Genomic DNA, 17,726 nt, shown 5'->3' with positions numbered 1-17,726 from the left:
CCTCCTTGGCTCTGTTCGCACGTGTCGGTGCCCACGTGGTTGTTTATGGGGGACGTTTTCTGTCTGGGATCACGCAGCGGGTCCAGCTTTCTTACGGCTCGTGTTAGCGCGGCCCGTCTTCTCCGTCCCCGAACCTTCGTCCATGCCTTTGTGTTTAAAGTGGTTTCTTACCGCAGGTAGCTGGGTCTTTCTTTCCGTCCACTCGGACAGCCTGCTAATTGGCGTTCTAGGGCGTGAGTGTTCCGAATGATTGCGGACGCAGTGGGATTAACGTCTGCCACGGAGTGTGTGTGTGTGCACGTGCGTGTGCGTGTGTGTTCTCTGTGATCCTAGAAGAGCAACAGTCTTCAGGCTGACGCAAAACACACTGTGGCCGCAGGTGACTGTCTGAAAAAATTCAGAGTTCTTCCAAGCTCAGTAGCTCTTCCCCTGGCCGTGGGCACAGGTGTGTGGGCACAGGTGCCACGGGCACAGGCGTGTGGCCCTTCTTCTGACAGTGGGGGGACGTGGGGCATCCACCTGTTCAGAAATCGTGTTCAGGACAGTAACTTGCTGCTGTCTTTGGGCTCCCGGGGGCCCTGGCTGTTGGAGCCGGGGGACGGGGAGCCTCGGGTGGAGGGGTTTGCCGAAGCCGTCAGGTAACCGATCTCTGCCCTGCTGCTGGTAGGGCCTGAGTCACTACTGGAGATGCCTGTCCGCCGCGGAGGTGGCTCTTTGATGGCGGCTTGGTTACCGCAGGCCCGGCCCTGGGTCCTCACGGGTGGCTCTATCGGGACGAAGCATCTTTTCTTGAGACTTAAGCCTCCTTTCCCAGAGCTCTGATCCGTTCACCAGAAGCCTGTCCAAGTGGTGTCACGTGGAAAAGATTCCTCCCTGGTCCCAGGGAAACTTGTGCCCAGGACCTGGCTCCCCTTCCGTGCTGTCTGGGCCCGGTCCCGCGCTCAGGACCGCACACGACACGCACACAACACGCACACGCACGCACACAACACGCACGCACACGCACACAACACGCACACGCACGCACACGCACGCACACAACACACACAACACGCACACGCACGCACACAACACACACGCGCACGCACACAACACGCACACAACACGCACGCGCACGCACACAACACGCACACAACACGCACACAACACGCACGCGCACGGGCTCCTTCTGGCCCCGGGGCATTTCTTGCTGCCTGAGGAGCCCTGAGCAAGTGCCGTGGGCTCCGGGCGGCCGGGCTTCCAGAAGGGGGTCCCCCGGTGCAGCAGGCCCAGCAGCTGAAGTCCACTCCAGACCACCACGGGCCTCGCGCGCACCTCCCCTGAGCAGGAAGAAGAGACCCGCAGAAATCCTGCAGCTTTCTCTATCGGGATCTTTCCTGCCAAGTTTGTGGGAGGTTTCGTGTCACTGGGCTTTCTTTTGCACTTTGAACGGTTGCATGTTTTAAAGGGAGCTGATGGGGCGCCTGGGTGGCGCCATCGGTTGGGCGTCCGACTTCAGCCAGGTCACGATCTCGCGGTCCATGATTTCGAGCCCCGCGTCAGGCTCTGGGCTGATGGCTCGGAGCCTGGAGCCTGTTTCTGATTCTGTGTCTCCCTCTCTCTCTGCCCCTCCCCCGTTCATGCTCTGTCTCTCTCCCAAAAATAAACAAAAAACGTTGAAAAAAAAAATTTAAAGGGAGCTGAGCAGTTAACAGCTGTGCGTTTCGAAAGTAAACGTAACAGTACGTGCGGATGATGACGTACTTTATCTCTTAACTGAGGTTTAATTTTACATATCATTTCTAATGACAAAAGGGCATTTATTCATTGCGGAAATTTGGAAAATACAAAAACTGAAAAAGAGGATAGAAGCACCTTGTGTAATTTTACCACTGCTGACTGTGGGCGTATGTCCTGCCAGGCTGTTCCTGGTGTGCGTGTGCGTGTATTCACACACGCGTGCCGTGGCTGTCATATTGAATGTGCCTTCTGCACGAAGCGGGATTATGCTGCACACGCAGTTGATACGCTAGCAGGAGCCCTCAGCGGGGTTTCTTGTTCCGTGGGGTTCTGCGTGCCACCTGTAATGCCTGGTGTTTCCGTGGTGACACGTGTCCTGTGGCTGCATATTCCCCCTTCACCGTGCTCCCGGGAGGACGGTGTCGTGCACGTCCTGTTCAGAGAGGTGAAGCGTATCAGCCTGTGCCCGCATCGGAACGCGACCCCCAGTCGCCTACAGCTTACAAAAACCAAACCCGCAAAGCCCAACTGCTGACGAGGGCCTCCCTGCCTGGCACGCCCGCCCCTGCCCCACGTGACCCGTCACGGAGACTCCCGCTGACGCCTCTTTGTAGTCGTCTCCTAAACCTCTTCCTTGCTTGTCTTCTCTTCCGTGGACGCTAGACTCCACCGTTTCCTCCACAGTGGCTCGCCCCCGGTGGGCGCCAGCTGTGTGCGGAGGCCGGGTGCGAACCCAGACCCGTGCTCCCGAGCCAGGCTCCCGACCACGGGCCGCACCGCCGCCCGAGCCACCTCCTGGCCAAGACGCGGCACTGACATCCCCTGTAACTGCAGCACGGCCACCCTGCGCAACACCCGTCCTCGGCACCATCGGCTGCACATGCGCAGGGTCACGTCTGCAAGGGGCCAGCCGCTCAGGCTACTTGTTGCTTCTTCCAAACGGGATGCAGTTATTGAGACGACAAAACCACGTAGCCTGGAGGGAGCGTGGTCCCAGGGGAGGGGCCCAGAGCAGCTCTCGGCAGCAGGCTTCTTTCCCTCGGTTTCTTTATCTGTAACAGGAACAGGTTGGGCCCAAAGTTCTGTTCAGTTTCCTGTTTTAATATTCATACGATTCCATTACTAACCTGATTCAATCAATTTTGCTATTAAGCTGGGTAACAAAACCTGATACGATGGATTTTTCTTACACGTTTTCTTTGCTTGTTAACTTAAATCATTTGACAAAAGCAATCGAAGAAACATTTTGGGTGTGAGATCCTGTCCCTCCCGTGAAATCAGGTACAGCGTGAGCCCCTGTGAGGACGTCGGCACTTTGGTGCACTGCACGCTGTCGGCTGGGGCTCAGGCCCCCTGACCGCCAGCCCGCGTCTCCCACAATGCCGTGCTGCCTCACGTGCCTTGTTTTATACCCGCACTTGAAGGAGCGTAATTTTTGTGAAAATGTCGTCGTCAGTTCGTATTTTGAGCCATGGGAAGGTACCAGTGCCCCCCACAGCCCCCATCCCGATCTGTGCTTTCTTTCTAACTGTCCACACGCCCCTCAACCTGCTAGGGTCGAGCTCACCTGTTTGAGGGAGTCTGGGAGGCCATGACGGGCTTCGAGCCTTCGTCAGAGAACCTGTCCCCAGACACGTGTCTCCAGGAAGCCGGTCTCCTGGGTCTTCAGTGTGTTGCCTGAACAGGGGCTCACAGCTCCATCCGTGGGCCAAACGTGGAACTTTTCTCTAGTTTCCAAAGGCCACTGACCCCTTGGGTTAGGGCAGGCAGATACATCCGGGTGTTCCAAAGACCGAGTAGCTCCTCTCTCAGATTAGCACCAGCGGCTTGTCTCTGGGGCTGAGTCGGTGGATCTTAGCTGAAGCCCCCGGCCTGCCTCCCCCCACACGCTCCGCATCCACGGGCTGCCCGGGTGTGGCTGGCAGGTTCGATCCGCCCAGACGTGCGCCCGCGCCCCAGGCAGACTCTCTGTGGGCAGCTTCTTCCAAGCAGCCCGCACGGTCGGGAGCTGCTCGCCGTGGCCCCCGCGCGGGCTGTTTACTGCAGGGTGCTTCGTGTTTGTGAGATGCTCACCGTCTCCCTCCTCTCTGCCGTTTGCTCGCCAGAATTCGTTGGTGGTCGAGATACCGCCTTTCCGCAATCCGAGAATAACGAGCCCCGTCCAAGTCAGTTTCTACGTCTGCAACGGGAAGAGGAAGAGGAGCCAGTATCAGCACTTGACCTACCTTCCTGCGAACGGTAACGCTGTCTTTCTAACCTTAAGCGCTGAGAATGAGCCCGCAGGGTGCTTTTCCTAAGAGACGCATAGATGCCAAGATGCTGTCGGGGTGAAGCGGTGTATGCGGAACCTGCGTTATTGTCCTGTTGACAGGAACACGTCCTTGAGTCCAAAAAAAAAAAAAAAAAAAGTGAAGCTTTCAGTGTATTTTCCTTTATTACTGCTGTGGGTGGGGGCTGCATATTGGGATAATGACGGGTCATTTTTGCTGGCCGCTCGCAAATAGAGAATGGCCCGAGGGGAGAAAAAGTGCCAGCCCTTTTGCGCCCAAAGGCTGAGGTGGTCTAGGTGTGTGTTTAAGTCCTGGAGATGTGTAAGGTGGAAAACCAAATAGTTATCATAATTTGGCAGGTGCCTTTAGAAGTAAACCCGTGGCATTGAGCCTAAAGGCTGGTGTCTGATGTGGTCATTGACTAACATTAACGATTTCTGTGCTCGGGCTGAAACCCCCACGTCACATCTTTGGTCGAATAATTGTACCTTCCTGTGACTGTGAGGCTTTCAGGCCCAAGTACTTGTCACTCAACCAAAAACCACCCTCATTGAGGTTGTGTGTTTACGCATTCTGAGGATACAGCCTTAGGACTTAGAAGACAGTTCGCCTTTTCAGCTTTCTAAGGTGTTTCCTTAAAGAAAATACCAGTGTTTGCTTTTGCCCCCCCGAATGTCGTCCTCAGAGCATCGCCTGATGCTCTGAGTGGTCCCAGCTGCGGTCATCCTGGATTTCATTGTGTTCTGTGTTAAGGTCATCAATGGCGGCAATCTTCTTGTATGGTAGCTTCTGTTCTAAAAGCTTAGGAGATTCGTGTGATTTAAGAGGGAAGTTATACCCTAAACACTATTGAAAAAGCAGCCATGTTGCTATCTTGGTGAAGTCAAGATTCTCTGAAGGTTTTCGTTTTCTCTGACTGTAACACATAATACCGAGTAGATGATAGAAAGCCCTAGAATATCCGTGTTGATATCAAACCGTTAGAATTAACCGCTTTGGGGGCAAACGTTAGCCGTGCCTTTCAGGATTTGAATGATACGATCTTGTTGCGAAATTATGTCATGAGACTGCACACAACATAGCACCGTGTGCCCGTGAGCCGCTCACGCCAGGCCGGTCTGGTCTGTTCTCTTGTCTGCGACCCCGTCCTGGGTTATGTGGTCTGCTTCATGCAACTCGGTGAATCCTATCTGTTCTTGGAATAAGGTGCAATGTATCCTACAGAAGAAAACATTTAGTCGTTTTGTGAAAATGTAATGATTGTATGCTAATTAAACTTCAGGCGTGGTTGACCAAAAGTTGAACGTTTCAAAGAAAACCAGGCCTTTTAAGAAAAATTGCTTTTTAAAGCGGTTTAGAAAATCTCTAACGTTAGTGTTTCCTGCAGTCCCTGCTCCAAGTTCACGGTGCCCCGAGCAGTGTCAGGGGTGGAGGGGCCCCCGCCTGTGACCTGCACATCTCTCCTACGGGGGGCACACTGAGCCCCCAGGGACATGTTACTAAGACAGTGGGGTGCAGAGGGCAGTGTGTGGGCCATCCTGTCTCCCTGCCCTGCAGCGGGAATCACGTCCTACAGCCTTATCCCACGGGGTCCTGACTGCGCTCCACCCCAGTGCCCCGGCGCCCCTCTCTCCACCTGCCCCAGAGACCTCGCCGCCCCCCTCCCCGCCCCCTCCATCCGCCAGGCGCCCCGCCGCCACGTGCCAGGCACCTCACACACGTACTCTGGACTCCGTTCCACTTGGACCTTCTCTCTGTAGCCGGTGCTCCGCCCCAGACATCGTCTGTCCCCTAGCGCAGGGGCCAGTGACTGTGGGCTGGACGTACCTGCCATTCTGCTAGCCTGTCTGCCTCTCTCAGGCCTCAGTGACCCTCCACGCTTCTCTCCTTGAAATTTGCTTCCAGCCCCTCGGAGCCTGAGGCATCCTCGCTGCCGGCCCCTGGGAGCACCCGGCCCTGCCCCGGCTTCCTGGGGCGGCCGGCGTCTGCTGCCCTGTGGGGTTGGGACGGGGCCACGCGCGCCGCTAGGCTGTAAGCTCCCTGGAGCAGGACCCTCGGCCGGGATCTGACCTCGTGGCTGAATCGCGGGGTCTACCCTCACGTGGCTTTAAGAATAAATAAGTGAACGAATGAAAAACTAGAACCTGTGTGTCTGGTTTTCGGTTTGGTATTTCTCCTGCTGTGCACTCCCCAGGCTCGCCCGGCCGTGAGCAGGACGCACAGACCCGCACTCGGCACCTAGACAGCGCCCCCCACCCTGTCCCCCTGGGCTGAGTCTCCCACCTCACCGACCGCGACTGTCGACTCTGAGCCCAAAGATGCGTGCTGTGCTGTGTCGACGAAAGCTTGGTAGCGGACGGGGCGTGCCGCACGGACTAGAAGACATCGGCCTGTTTGGGGCGGGCTCCCGTCTGAGGGCAAGCACAGCGGGGCCCCGGCTTCTGTGTATTCCGACGGCAGGTTCTTTCCAAGGTTATTAAATGTGCTGTTGAAACGGGCAAGGCTTTGGAAGTAAGTCCTCTTAAACTCTACCCGAAAAACTTATTTTCACGTTCAAATGTGTAAAATCAAGTGCCACTCTAGGGTTTCCGTCAAAATTAGCCGTGGGTACAGGTGATGGTGTGGCCTCAGTCGTCCTCATGGTGGGCTCTCAGACATGTGACCCCAAGGGACAGTGCCCCCGGGAGGCCACCCTCATGCAGAGAGGTGGGGACGCTCACTGCCCCCGTGTGGCCCCTGGCGGTGCAGGTGACGGAAGTGAGGGGGTCAGAGCATTTGTTGCTCGGGGACGCGTACTCTGGTCACCTTCCCCGCTGCTGGGCTCGGCTCGCCGGTGACCTGACAGCTGGACGGCAAGCGAGTTGACCGCGGCTCCCTGGGATGACGCCCTCCTCTCTTTCCATCTGCACCACACGCGTCTGCGGGGCCTCCGGTCTCAGGGTCGTTCCCAGCGGTCGGCCTGGAAGAGGCCATGAGGCAACACACGCAGGGCCTGCCGGGCTGCGATGGAGCGCGGGCCCCTCTCTGGGTGTTGGCCGTGGGTGTGACGGGGGGTGGGGGATGGAGTGCGCACCTGCCGCTCGTGCCCCGGGGCAGCACCTGAAGGCAGCTATGAGAACATCCGGTGCGATCCTGGAAGACGCCGCAGAGGACACGGAGCCAGAGAGGTTTTCTCGTTCCTCGTGTGTCACCGTTCCTGTTAACCATGCCTCCCGCAGCCCCTGCAAGGAGCGCGTCAGGCCCCTGGCTGGGCTGTGCGGGCCGTCAGTGCCCTGGTGCCCGCCTCGGGGCGGACTCTGCCGGGAGCCGGGGCACCTCTCACCGTTGGGCCAGCTCGTGTTAGGTGTGGAGAAGGACTTGACCCGCGGGCCGCGGCTCCTGAGATCGAGGGGAAGAAGAGTGTCCACGTCAGCGGTGACTCTGTGGGCTCATGTGCCCGACGGCTGCCCCAGTGCCTGGGACAGGCAGGGAGGGGGCAGGAGCTCAGGCAATAAGCATTTCTGCTTATGGTCTCAAACTTACGTACCAAGGTCAGTCTGTCTTTAAGATGAGAAAATAAATGGTGACAAACTATCGAGTCTCGGAGAGTGCGTCTTTGTGTCTGAGATGTTTGTAGTCGGTTTCCCAGAAGGTGCCTATGATGGCTCCTGGCCCCTGCTCACGGTCGCTTGTGACTGAGCAGGTAGGGGTCCTGGAGTTCCCCCAGGATCAGTGGGGATGGCTTTGGGGACACACCATTGTTGGAGGTCCCAGGCGGCTAGAGCTCCCTGCCCTGGGCCCTGCCTGTCCACCACCGACAGACAGTAGAAGGTCACGGCCGGGGACCACTTGGCACGGGGCAGCTCCTCTAACAGAGCCCTCTTGGGACCGGGGTAGGGGGAGCTCGGAGCCAGGTGGCGGGGCCGGGGCTCTGTGGGCCCGACGTCAGCAGCTGGAGGAGGAACCACGGGAGGAGCGGGGCTCACCGCTCGCCACGGACCTCGCGGTTACGGTAGTTGGTAACCCCCACGAGATAGGGAGCAGAGAAGGACGCTACGCCTCCGCCCTGGCAGGCGCAGACAGGAGTGGATTCTCTGTGTTCCGTTTGCATCGTGTGGTCCGGAAATGAGAGTCCCCAGAGCCGAGGCTGCCGACGGGAGGAGCCGGCCGCGAGCTGCCTGCGGGCCCGAGGGCCAGAGCGGGTCTCCCTCCTGTGGCCACCTGCAGACCCAGCTCTCCAGGGGCGGCCCCGTCTGTAGATGGAACCACGGACAGCGGCTTCCAGTCCCGTCAGCCCAGTGGCCTTGTCTTCACAGCAAGCTCTGGGTCTGCCTTTTCCACTGAGCTTTGGGCCTTGTTGCTTTTCTGAGTCCTTCGCGTTCAAGTTTGGTCCCAAAGTAATTGCCTCCACGAAATCCTAAAGATGCTTAGTAGTGACTCAGCTGGGAGAAGCTTCACAGCCCCTCAGGCCCCCGGGCCCTTGTCTCAGCCCCCAGGGCTGGGCGGGAGGGCACCCTCTGACAGACTCCTCTGGGCCAGGCCTCACCGGGGCACCCACTCCCCACGTCCCCTCGTCCTGTGGGTAACAAGGAGGTGGGCTTGGTCCATGCGGAGCTCGCGGAGGCCGAGTTTCCTAGGGCACTGTGCCCCCCACTTCTTCTGAAGAGGGCTGCGAGGCATAAGCACGTGGTCCTCGACCCCTAGGCCCTGCCGGGCGAGTGTCCCCACCCCACCGGATAGGAGCTGGGGCGTAGCCCGGCAGGGCAGCCTGCCACCGTCCACAGCGGGGTCCGCCGGGCTGAGACCTCACCCGAGCCCCGTGTGCGTGCGGCCGGAGCTTTGCCTCTCACGGAAGACCTTCGGGGCTCAAACAGAGAAGACTGCCACGTTTCTGACCCACGGGTATGGAGGGTCAGGTTGGCCCAGGTGGCAGAGGGGGTGTCCGTTCTGGGGACTCCTGCCTACCCTGGACTCCCTTCTCAAGGCAAAGCAAAGTCGGTGGTGCCCATCCCATGACCCCAGGACACCCGGCTTCGGGCCCACTGTGGTCAGTGGCACAGCTGGTCCCCGTGGACATTGTGGAATGTTCTTCCCAAGTCAGCTGAGCCGTGTGATAACCACACCGCCGAGCGAGCACGTTGGGAGTGGGGCCAGTGCACGGTACACGGCTGTGAGCACTTTGTGTGGGACACTCTGCCGTCGCTTCTCGTCGGAGCCTCGCACAACCTGCGTGAGGCTGATTTTATTAGGTCCCCGTGTTTACTGGCTCTCCTGCTATTCCAGCCAGAGACTGAGGGACCGGTGTTCTGATTTCTGCTTCCACATCTTCAGCCTGCCGTGTAGAGGTGAGGGGAGCTGGCTGTCCAGTGTAGCTGGGTCTTCCTTGCCCGCAGGAGCCAGGCCCGGGATGCCCTGGGTGGGGACCGTCCCCAGCAGCCTGGCAGGAGCTGGACAGGGATTCGGGAGCCATCCTCCAGGCTCAGGAAGGCCGGCTTCCTCCTTCCCTGGCGAGATTCGGTTTCCCGTATCACCTTCTGGACGCCGCGTCTACCAGTGCTCGTCCACGTGTCGCTGGCCCTGCCGTTGGGTGTCGGGTTCGGTCGTGAGAGGCCCCTAGGTGTCAGAAGCAGGGCTCAGGCGAAGGAGAAGTGGAGAAGCGTTTCCCTCCCAGGCGCCTGGCACCCCCCAGTCAGACGCCCTGACCACCAGGTCAGACGGCACACGCACCCTGACGTGCTGGCCACAGGGAGAGGATTTGAACTTGCAACAGACTGAGGGGTGGACTGTGGGACGGGGCGCCTGGGTCTGAACCTGTGTAAACGAGCACAAGTCCGGCCTGCTTAGGAAACGGGAGAGCCACTCCACAGGGGGCGCGTCTGGGGGGACACTGGGGGCCAGGGAGTGGGGGTGGCTGTGCCCAAGTCTCCTTCACAGAGTCCGTGCTGCCCTCAGGGACCAAGCGGAGGGGGCGGGGCACGGGCTGCCAAACACAGAAGGACCACGTGCTGTGGATGGGCGTCCTGTCCCTGGGAGCCTGGTCCCGCCAGCTGTGGGGGAGGCAGCCCCCTGGGCCCTGCCCAGAATCACAGCCGTGGGTGCAGCTGCTTGGGGGCAAACAGCAGGACCGTGGATCTCATTCCCTCCAAAGGCGGTTTTGGCCATTCCTGGATGAAAATGCTCGATGCGTCTCGTGGCGTGTGTGATCCAGTGTGACTGGTCGGCAGCTCCCCACAGGTGGGGATCCAGAGGAGATGGGGGTTGGTGCCCCGTACAGGGTTCCGGCCCCGTCTCTCAGCCTCGGTCCCCACCCGCAGGACCGGTGTGATGCCACCGGGTCGGGATGGCCATTGCTGCCTGGCTCCGTGGAGCGTCCACGGCCCTGTGAGCCCAGAGAACCCTACCTGGCTGGAAATGTGGGAGGTTTGGCGTAGATGCTGGTTAAGCTGTGTGGAAAAGACGGGGTGGAGTCCCGAGTTGAAATGCCCTCCGTGTCCGTCATCGCGTGGCTCGCGGGTCGGTGTGCGTCAGCTGGCCCGCTGGTCCCCCCGCCCCCCGCCAGGCCCCATTCCCTCTGGGCTCCGGGTGTGGAAATGGTGCGTCCTGCCCCTTGGGGTGGGCCCTTCAGGTGGCTGCGGTTACTACATTGCCTTTCTCATTATTTGGAAAAGTCATGCCCTGAAGTTATCATCGTGGGTGTTTATACTGACAGTAAAACTGGGGCTTTAATGTCAGGCAGCGAACAGAAAACAATCTGATCTTTGTTCTCTAGGGTTTAGAACAAAACCCCTTTTGTCCAGAACCGTGCAGGGTACCTGGGGAAGTGATCCAGGCCGACGCAGCTGGGGTCACTTGCACGCGTGCGTGTGCAGGGAGAAGGGGTGGTGGGGGCGGCTCCCTGCACCGTGTGGTGGCTTCGGCATCCGGGGTGTCTTGGCACGAGCCGTTGCAGATGAAGGGGTTCTGGGGGCTGGGACTCCGGGCCGGTGGGTCACATCTAGGGAGGGCTGCCCGCAGGTGGCCGGCAGATGTCACCTTCTCGCCGTGTCCCCGCACGGCAGAGGAAGGTCTCTCTCTTGCCCGTAGGATCAGGGCTCCCCGGACTTCGTTCAGCCATCATTGCCTCCTGAAGGGCCGTCTCCAAGTACCAGCTGTGGCGAGGCTAGGCCTTCAACCTATGGGTTTGGGGGACACAGTGTGGTTAGTCGCAGTGTCTCTGGCCTATCCGAGGCCAAAGAGCGGGGCCCTGACTCGCAAACCCCCACTTCTCCCGGTGCCAGCAGAGGCAGGGGTTTGCAAACGGGGGGCACGCACCAGTAGCCCCCGCACGCGGACTGCCCATGTGGCCCCCTTGCCATTTGCTGGGTAGGTGGGACTCTGTCCTGGGGATAGGGAAGCAGGCCCACAGGAGTTCTGCAGTTAGCCAGTGACTGTGCAGCCCGTGGGTCACTGCAGGACTCAGGCCCCCCGTCTGTGTGTGCTCCCCGAGGTGCGGGTCTCTCGTCCCCCGTTCCGTGTGTGCAGCAGGCCGCACATCTAGGAAGGAATATTTAAAAGGAAAGGCGGCAGATAGGAATTGTGCTTTCTGCTCACCAGCTTTGGGACTGGAGAGCATTTCACAACTTGCGTCCTGCTTCGTTAATCGGAATCTGAGTACTGGCTCAGGTGCTGGGGCCACGAGATCGCTGATGTTTGGGGACGCAGGACTCGAAGAACGGCTTTGCTTTTAGGTAGCTGAGGTGCTGATGGGGGGGGTGGGGAGTTCCCCCGACGTTTCCATTACAAACGGGAAGCGCCTTTGTCTTCTCGGGCCCCTGAGCTGGAGGGTTGGCCCCAACAGCATTTCGAAATTGAATTGCTCGACTTTGCTCTTCAGCAAGAGGACAGGGTGTGTCTGATCATGGGCAGGACATGGGGAAGACTTGGGACGGCTGGTCTGGTGTAAGAGGGGACCATGTCCCCCTGTCCGCTTGGGGGAGGCCATCACATGTGTCCGTACTGGCTCACAGGCCTCGGGATGGTCTGAGCATTTTCTGGAGGGAGTCCTGTCACGTTGCTCTGGGGCAGCTGTGGGAGCTGGTCCCGGCCACTGCCCTCTCCATCTGGGAGGGGTCCTGGGGGTCGGGGACTGCCTGGGGGCCAAAGCCCCGACCCAGCTTCTGGGTCCTGCTACATCACCTGCTGAACAGGAAGCCGCTGCTGTGTGTGTGTGTGTGTGGGGGGGGGGGGGTCGGGCCCATTTGCCAGACATGGGGTTTCTTCGAGCCAGGCCAGGATGTTCTGGAATGGTCTTTGGTCCACAGATGGCCATTGCAGGGGCTGTGGGTGGAGCGGGGTCCTTGCGGAGAGGCATGCCTGCCACACGGCCCAGGAGAGAAGGCGCTGCAGCCTGGGGACCAGAGGTCCTGTTTGGGGGCAAAGCCCCTCCTGAGACAGCCGCCCTTTGCCAGGGCACGGGGTGCCCGGCTTCGGGGGGTCAAGGGGACGTCTGCTCTCTCCTCCGCAGAACGCGGTCGCTGCGCTCGGGGTGTGAACGCCAGCACGGCTGGGGTGGCACCCCGCCTCTGCCATGAGAACAGGCTTTGTGAGCGGCGGCCGCCTTCGAGATTAACACTAATCTCCCGCACGTTTGCCGTAATGAATCTGGATTATAAACTCGCCTCCTGTCCCGGCCCCCCGCCCAGGCCAGTGAGGTGGACGGCGGGAAGGAACCAGACATGGCGTCACACCAAGCGCCAGGTCTGGAAGGAAGCTGCTCTCGGCCGTGGCCGCGGCCCCCCAGCGCTTTCCGCACCGCCCAGGGCCCCGCGCAGGACGCGGCCCCTTTCTTCCCTCGCTAATAGGAAACAGGAGGCGGCGTCTCGCTCTGATTTACAGCGAGGACGCGCATTTGCTTTGAAATCCAACACAAGAAGTGTGATTAGACGCCGGATGTTCATGCTTGGAGCCCCTGAAGGTGCCACGGGGACGGCGGGAACTGTGGCTGCCGCGTGGATGTCCCGCGTCCCCGGGCCTGGTTCCCAGAGCACATCCGCCCCTGTGTCTGCTGCCCTTCGCCTGTGGTCGGGCCTGTCCTCCTGTGGCTCCCACCCCCCGGCCCTGAGCCCCGGGGTCTCTCTCTTGGTGGCTCCTCTGTCACCCGTGGTCCCTGGCCTGTGTGGGACCCTCGAGCACAGGGGGGCCACTGTGTCAGTTTATTCCCTGAGGGAGTCTGTCCAGGGGCTTTAGGCAGAGGTCAGGCCCACCTCATGGGGTTGGTGGGGTCTCGGCTGCAAACACAGGAGGGACGTGGGCACCGGGCACTGCAGTACCGAGGAGCCCGTGGGGGCCAGGCCGGCTGGACGGGGTGTGGTCCAGCCCCATGGCGTCGGTCCTGCCACGACTCTCCACTGCCCCCCCCCCCACACACCATTGGACGGTGACCCGTGTCCTGTGGGGCAGGCCCCACGCTGCGAAAGCTTTTCCAGAAGGTCCTGGGGAGCCCAGTGACACGGGAGTTAATGCCGGTGCCACTGGGAGGCCTTAAACAGGTCATAAACAGCATGCACGAGCCAGCAGACCCCAGCTCGCCCCTGCCCGCCGAGGGCGGCTGCCGGGCCTCTGACCAGCCTCCCGGGGTCCCCGGTTCTGGCCGCTCGCACCGAGCCCCATCCCTACGTGGCGGCTGAGTCGCGCTGGCCGGCCTTTCCCGGCAGCTGGTTTGCCTGTGCGGTTCTGAGGCTCAGTGCAGACGGGATAGGAGTTTTTAAAGAGCTCAGGGGACACCTCGCGGGAGAGACGAGTGGGCCCCGTGCCTGGCTGGAAATCCAGTGCAGTGAAGACAGAGTCCCAGTAGGGTTTCGTTTAATCCGCCAGACATGTACGTGTTCTCAAGATCAGGAACTTGAAAGCGACCCAGCGAATTCGGAATTTAACCTCCGCCGTTCCGTTCGCCGGCACGTCCCCGCTGGACCGAGTTCCTGGGGCCCCGCCAGAAGGTGAAGGCCTGTCTGCCTCTCTGGGCCTGACTGTCGCCTGGGCCGTTCCGGATTCACAGTGTGCGGGAAGCAGGCCGGGGCGGTCCTGCCTGGGAACACTGTCACCCTGCAGGCCGCGTCCCCTGCCACCCGGCACTTTGGGTGTGACGTGAGCGGGGGCCCAGCACTGTGCCCTGTTAACCGCGGGGCAGCTGGAGGTCCAGCTCGCGCCCCACCTTGGGGAGGCCGCGTCAGGCTGCGCCGCACGGCACAGCCTCTCCCCAGAGGCGGGCTGCCGAGCCAGAGGCCCCGCGGCTGGGGGTTGGGGGGGGCTCGATGGCAGAAACCCCGGCCACAGCAGCTCCAGAGTCAGTGGTGGCCACTGCTGGGTGGACGGAAGTTAACAGAGAGCCCCCAGGGGCGCGAGGGCTTCTGAGGGGCCACCCGACACGGCCACTGTTCCCACGCACGCGCGTGGACGCTGGAGCCTAGGGACGCACCGCGCCTCAGGTGGGGCCAGCCGGGGGCTCCTGGGCCAGGGGCCCGAGGTCACTGTGGCCCCCGTGAGGAGCAAGGCCCGCTCTTCCGCACGCGCACCCAGGCCCTCGCGGGTCCTGGCTCCTCCCAGAGACCCGTGACGGTGGCCCAGAGCACGTGTGATGGACACGCAGCGATAAAACGCCACCCTGAGAAGAGCTGCTCTTCCTGGGTCCCTCCTGCGGCCAACTGCGCTTTTCTCTGGACGCCCCCACGCTGGGACTCGCCCGCAACCAAAGCCCTGCTCCCCGGGTCCCGCGGAAGAGAGTGCGCTCACCCGGCAAGAGTGCAAGAGCGGTGTGCGTGTAGCGGCCCTTGGGGACACGCAGCTGACGCACACCTGCCCGGCGCCCCCACGGTGCCCGGTGTGAACGCCACCCCTTGCTCTGCTGCTCTCTGTCCGGCCCTCCTGCCCCCAAAAACGCGAAGCAAAAGAGAGCGATCCTGTGGCAAGCCCCAGGAGCCGAGCACCAGGACTTGGCGGCTCTGAGGGGAGCTAGACAACCGGGAACCTGCCGGTCACATAGCGCGGGCGCCGCCTTCGAACGGAGATTAGATGGAGCCGGTCACCACCTCAGGGGCCGTGCCTCGTAGGCGCTGCTGCGTAAGAAGTGGCCCTGCCGTCCACGGCGGCCGGCAGGTCTCGGGGCGCGGACGTGCTCTAGTGAGGGCCGAGGCCGGGGCCACGCGGCCCACAGGCTGGTTCCCCCAGTGCGGCGGACCCCACCGCCACGCATCCCTCACGCGTCGGTCTCCTAGGAAGAGAGGGGAGGGTGGGTGGGAAGGTCTCTAGACAGCCCCTCACCCAGGAGACCTTCGGCTGCGTGGGTGACCGTCGCGGCACCAGGTGCGCCGTGAGCCGGCTTTGGGGAACAGGCGAGGAGGCGGGGCCCTGGGAGCGCGCGGGGGCAGGAGATACGGGAAGGTGGGAGGACGGAGCGGGTCCCGCGAAAACCCACAGCACACCCGCCCCGTTTTGGAAGCCGGAGCCGCTCGCGCCGTCTGGCCCAGGTCTGGCAGAGAGGACGGGCCGCTGTCCTGCTGTCTGCCTCACGGCCCTGCTTCCCGGCGCGGGGAGACGGGACGGCCCAGAGCCGCACCCCAGCTGTGTGGTTGGGGTGGCCTGTGGCTCCGAGGCGGCTGCCTCACGGAGCCGCCTGGGTGGGTGCGTTCTCCCCGCACGTCAGAGGCTTCCCCCCGCCGCGTAGTCGCGGACCGTTTCTCTCAGGGTTTCCGGACATCTCCGCGCCACCTCGGTGCGTGTTCGAGTTCACCAAACGTGCAGACGTTTATCAGATAGGGCGTCGGTAGCAGGAGGAAGGCGGTTGTACATCCAAGTTAAAATTTTCGCTTTGATTGCTACAAATCCGCGGGCCCTTGGGTCCAAAGCTTCTACTGCAGTTTGCAAATGGATTTTTATAGCACATTAGTGCTGGGGGGGATTCCAAGCAAAACAGTGTTCTCAGTATTAGAACCAGCTGCAGCTTTCTGGAGACGGTGACTCACACCCTCCTCTTAATTGGGTGGGAGAACCAGGCGGAGACGCACGGGGACTCGGGACGCTGTTTATTTTGCAAGGGCGTCCTGGCCACAGCCCGCCCCGTCCCCCACCCATCACGGCGTCTGCAGCCCGTGTTCATTCCTCTCCTTTCCTTCTTGCAGCTCCAACCATAAAAACAGAGCCCGCAGACGACCACGAGCCTGCCCTGACCTGTGGGCCAGGGGGCCAGGGCCTGAGCCCGCTCCCGCAGCCGCGCTTCAGCCAGCAGCTCGTGGTGCCACCCGACCCGGGCTCCTGCCTGGTGGCCGGCTTCCCGCCCTGTCCGCAGAGAAGCACCGTGGTGTCGCCGCCACCCGGCACCGGCCAGGAGCTCCACGACCTGTCTTCTGCTGCCTACGGCAAGGGCACGGCCAGCCAGGGCCACGGCCACCTTGGACTTCAGCGGCCGGCCGGAGGGGTGCTCGCCGTTCGGGAGACGCCGAGGCCTGTGGGCGTGCACCCTGGGCCCCCCCAGCAGCCGCCCCCCGCCCTGCTGCAACCACAGGTGAGTGCACGGCTGAGCAGCGGCTGTCCCCTGGGCCTCCGGCCAGCTCTCTGTCCTGACAGCCCCTCCTCCTCACCACCGTCCGGTACCCAAGAGCCGACCTGTTTGCAGTCCTGCAGCCCTACCCGCCCATCCGAGATGGGCCGCCAGCAGCACCGACTGCCGAAGGCTCCGAGGAGCGAGTCTGCAGCCCCCCGGCCCCCGCCGCTGCCCGAGGTGCGTGAGGACAGTAGTCATAGTCTGGCTCCCTTTCCCGTAACGGTCAAGCGAGAGCCTCAGGAGCTGGACCAGCTGTACCTGGACGACGGTAAGTGCCCGTGGCCGTAGGTGCGCTCAGCCTGGCGCCGTGTCTGTGAGTGTGACGAGGAGGGGTGTGCGCCTCAGCCACCTGGCGGGGGAGCACGCCCAGTGCGTGTGTCCGCGCTCCGGGCGCGTCCTGCGGCTGGCGCGCTGCCTGCCGCGTGGCTCCGCTCTGTCACCCCGCCCGGATGTCCCCGTGGTGCCGGTGGACGCAGACCCCCAGGCCCAACGTGGCACCAGGCGGAACAAGTTCTGTTTGAAGAGGCTTCCCCGGCACGTGGCTTCGGGTCAAGCTTTCTTGCCTCTAAGCACCTTAAGGGCCCCCCGGGCTGAGTGAACGATGTTTAAACGGCGGCTTAGCTGAAAGTGGTGAACGTTCTGCGGCACACCGCTCCGGTCAGGCGCCGGGCGGAAGGGTGATAAGGAGCCGGGCTGCCCCTGAACGGGGACTCACAGCCTCCCGTGTGGGACCCACCCTCCCCACCCCACCCCCGCCAAGCACACGGGCTCTCTCACCATCCAGCGTGCCACGTCAGGGTGGTTCGGAAGGGAAGGGCCCTCAGGACACCTGCAGTCAGGCTACGGGGCAGGCAAGTCCATGTGCTAGGGTCTGTCCACACAAGGAGGGCAGAAGACACCCCATTGTTCTTAGCGCGATCACTCCGCAGAGTTCTCTTTCCTGCAGGACAAGGTGCTGCCTGGCCCAGTGCAGGCAGGTGGCACACTCACACTCGGTCACCTGACGGCTGGTGGCTCAGGCACGTGCCCAGCGGCCCCGTGGTCTGCTCAGTACAGTGGGCCCGGTCAGTGCCTCCACAGGCCCTGCGTGGATTGTGAGCGGGTGCCGGGCCCGGTCCACAGGTCCACGGTCCCTGCGTGGATTGCGAGCGGGTGCCGGGCCCGGTCAGTGGTTCCACGGGCCC

At 61.8% G+C, this 17,726-nt stretch overlaps 1 protein-coding gene across 1 annotated transcript in view; it reads left to right on the top strand.

Moving 5' to 3' along the window:
• The window catches only part of NFATC1 (nuclear factor of activated T cells 1), a 93,455-nt gene that overhangs the window by 41,096 nt on the left and 34,633 nt on the right, over positions 1-17,726 (top strand). The window contains exons 7-9 of the mRNA XM_040479515.1: positions 3,825-3,957; positions 16,121-16,503; positions 16,615-16,810. Of these exons, the coding sequence (XP_040335449.1) occupies positions 3,825-3,957; positions 16,121-16,503; positions 16,615-16,810 (712 nt within the window). The remainder of the gene's footprint in view (positions 1-3,824; positions 3,958-16,120; positions 16,504-16,614; positions 16,811-17,726) is intronic.

Source organism: Herpailurus yagouaroundi, unplaced genomic scaffold, assembly GCF_014898765.1.
Source record: "Herpailurus yagouaroundi ecotype Mexico unplaced genomic scaffold, PumYag 142, whole genome shotgun sequence".
In the NCBI taxonomy this organism is placed as follows: Eukaryota; Metazoa; Chordata; class Mammalia; order Carnivora; family Felidae; genus Herpailurus; species Herpailurus yagouaroundi.
The sequence above is the reverse complement of the archived record's forward strand: the minus strand, read 5'-3'. Positions and strand labels throughout refer to the sequence as shown.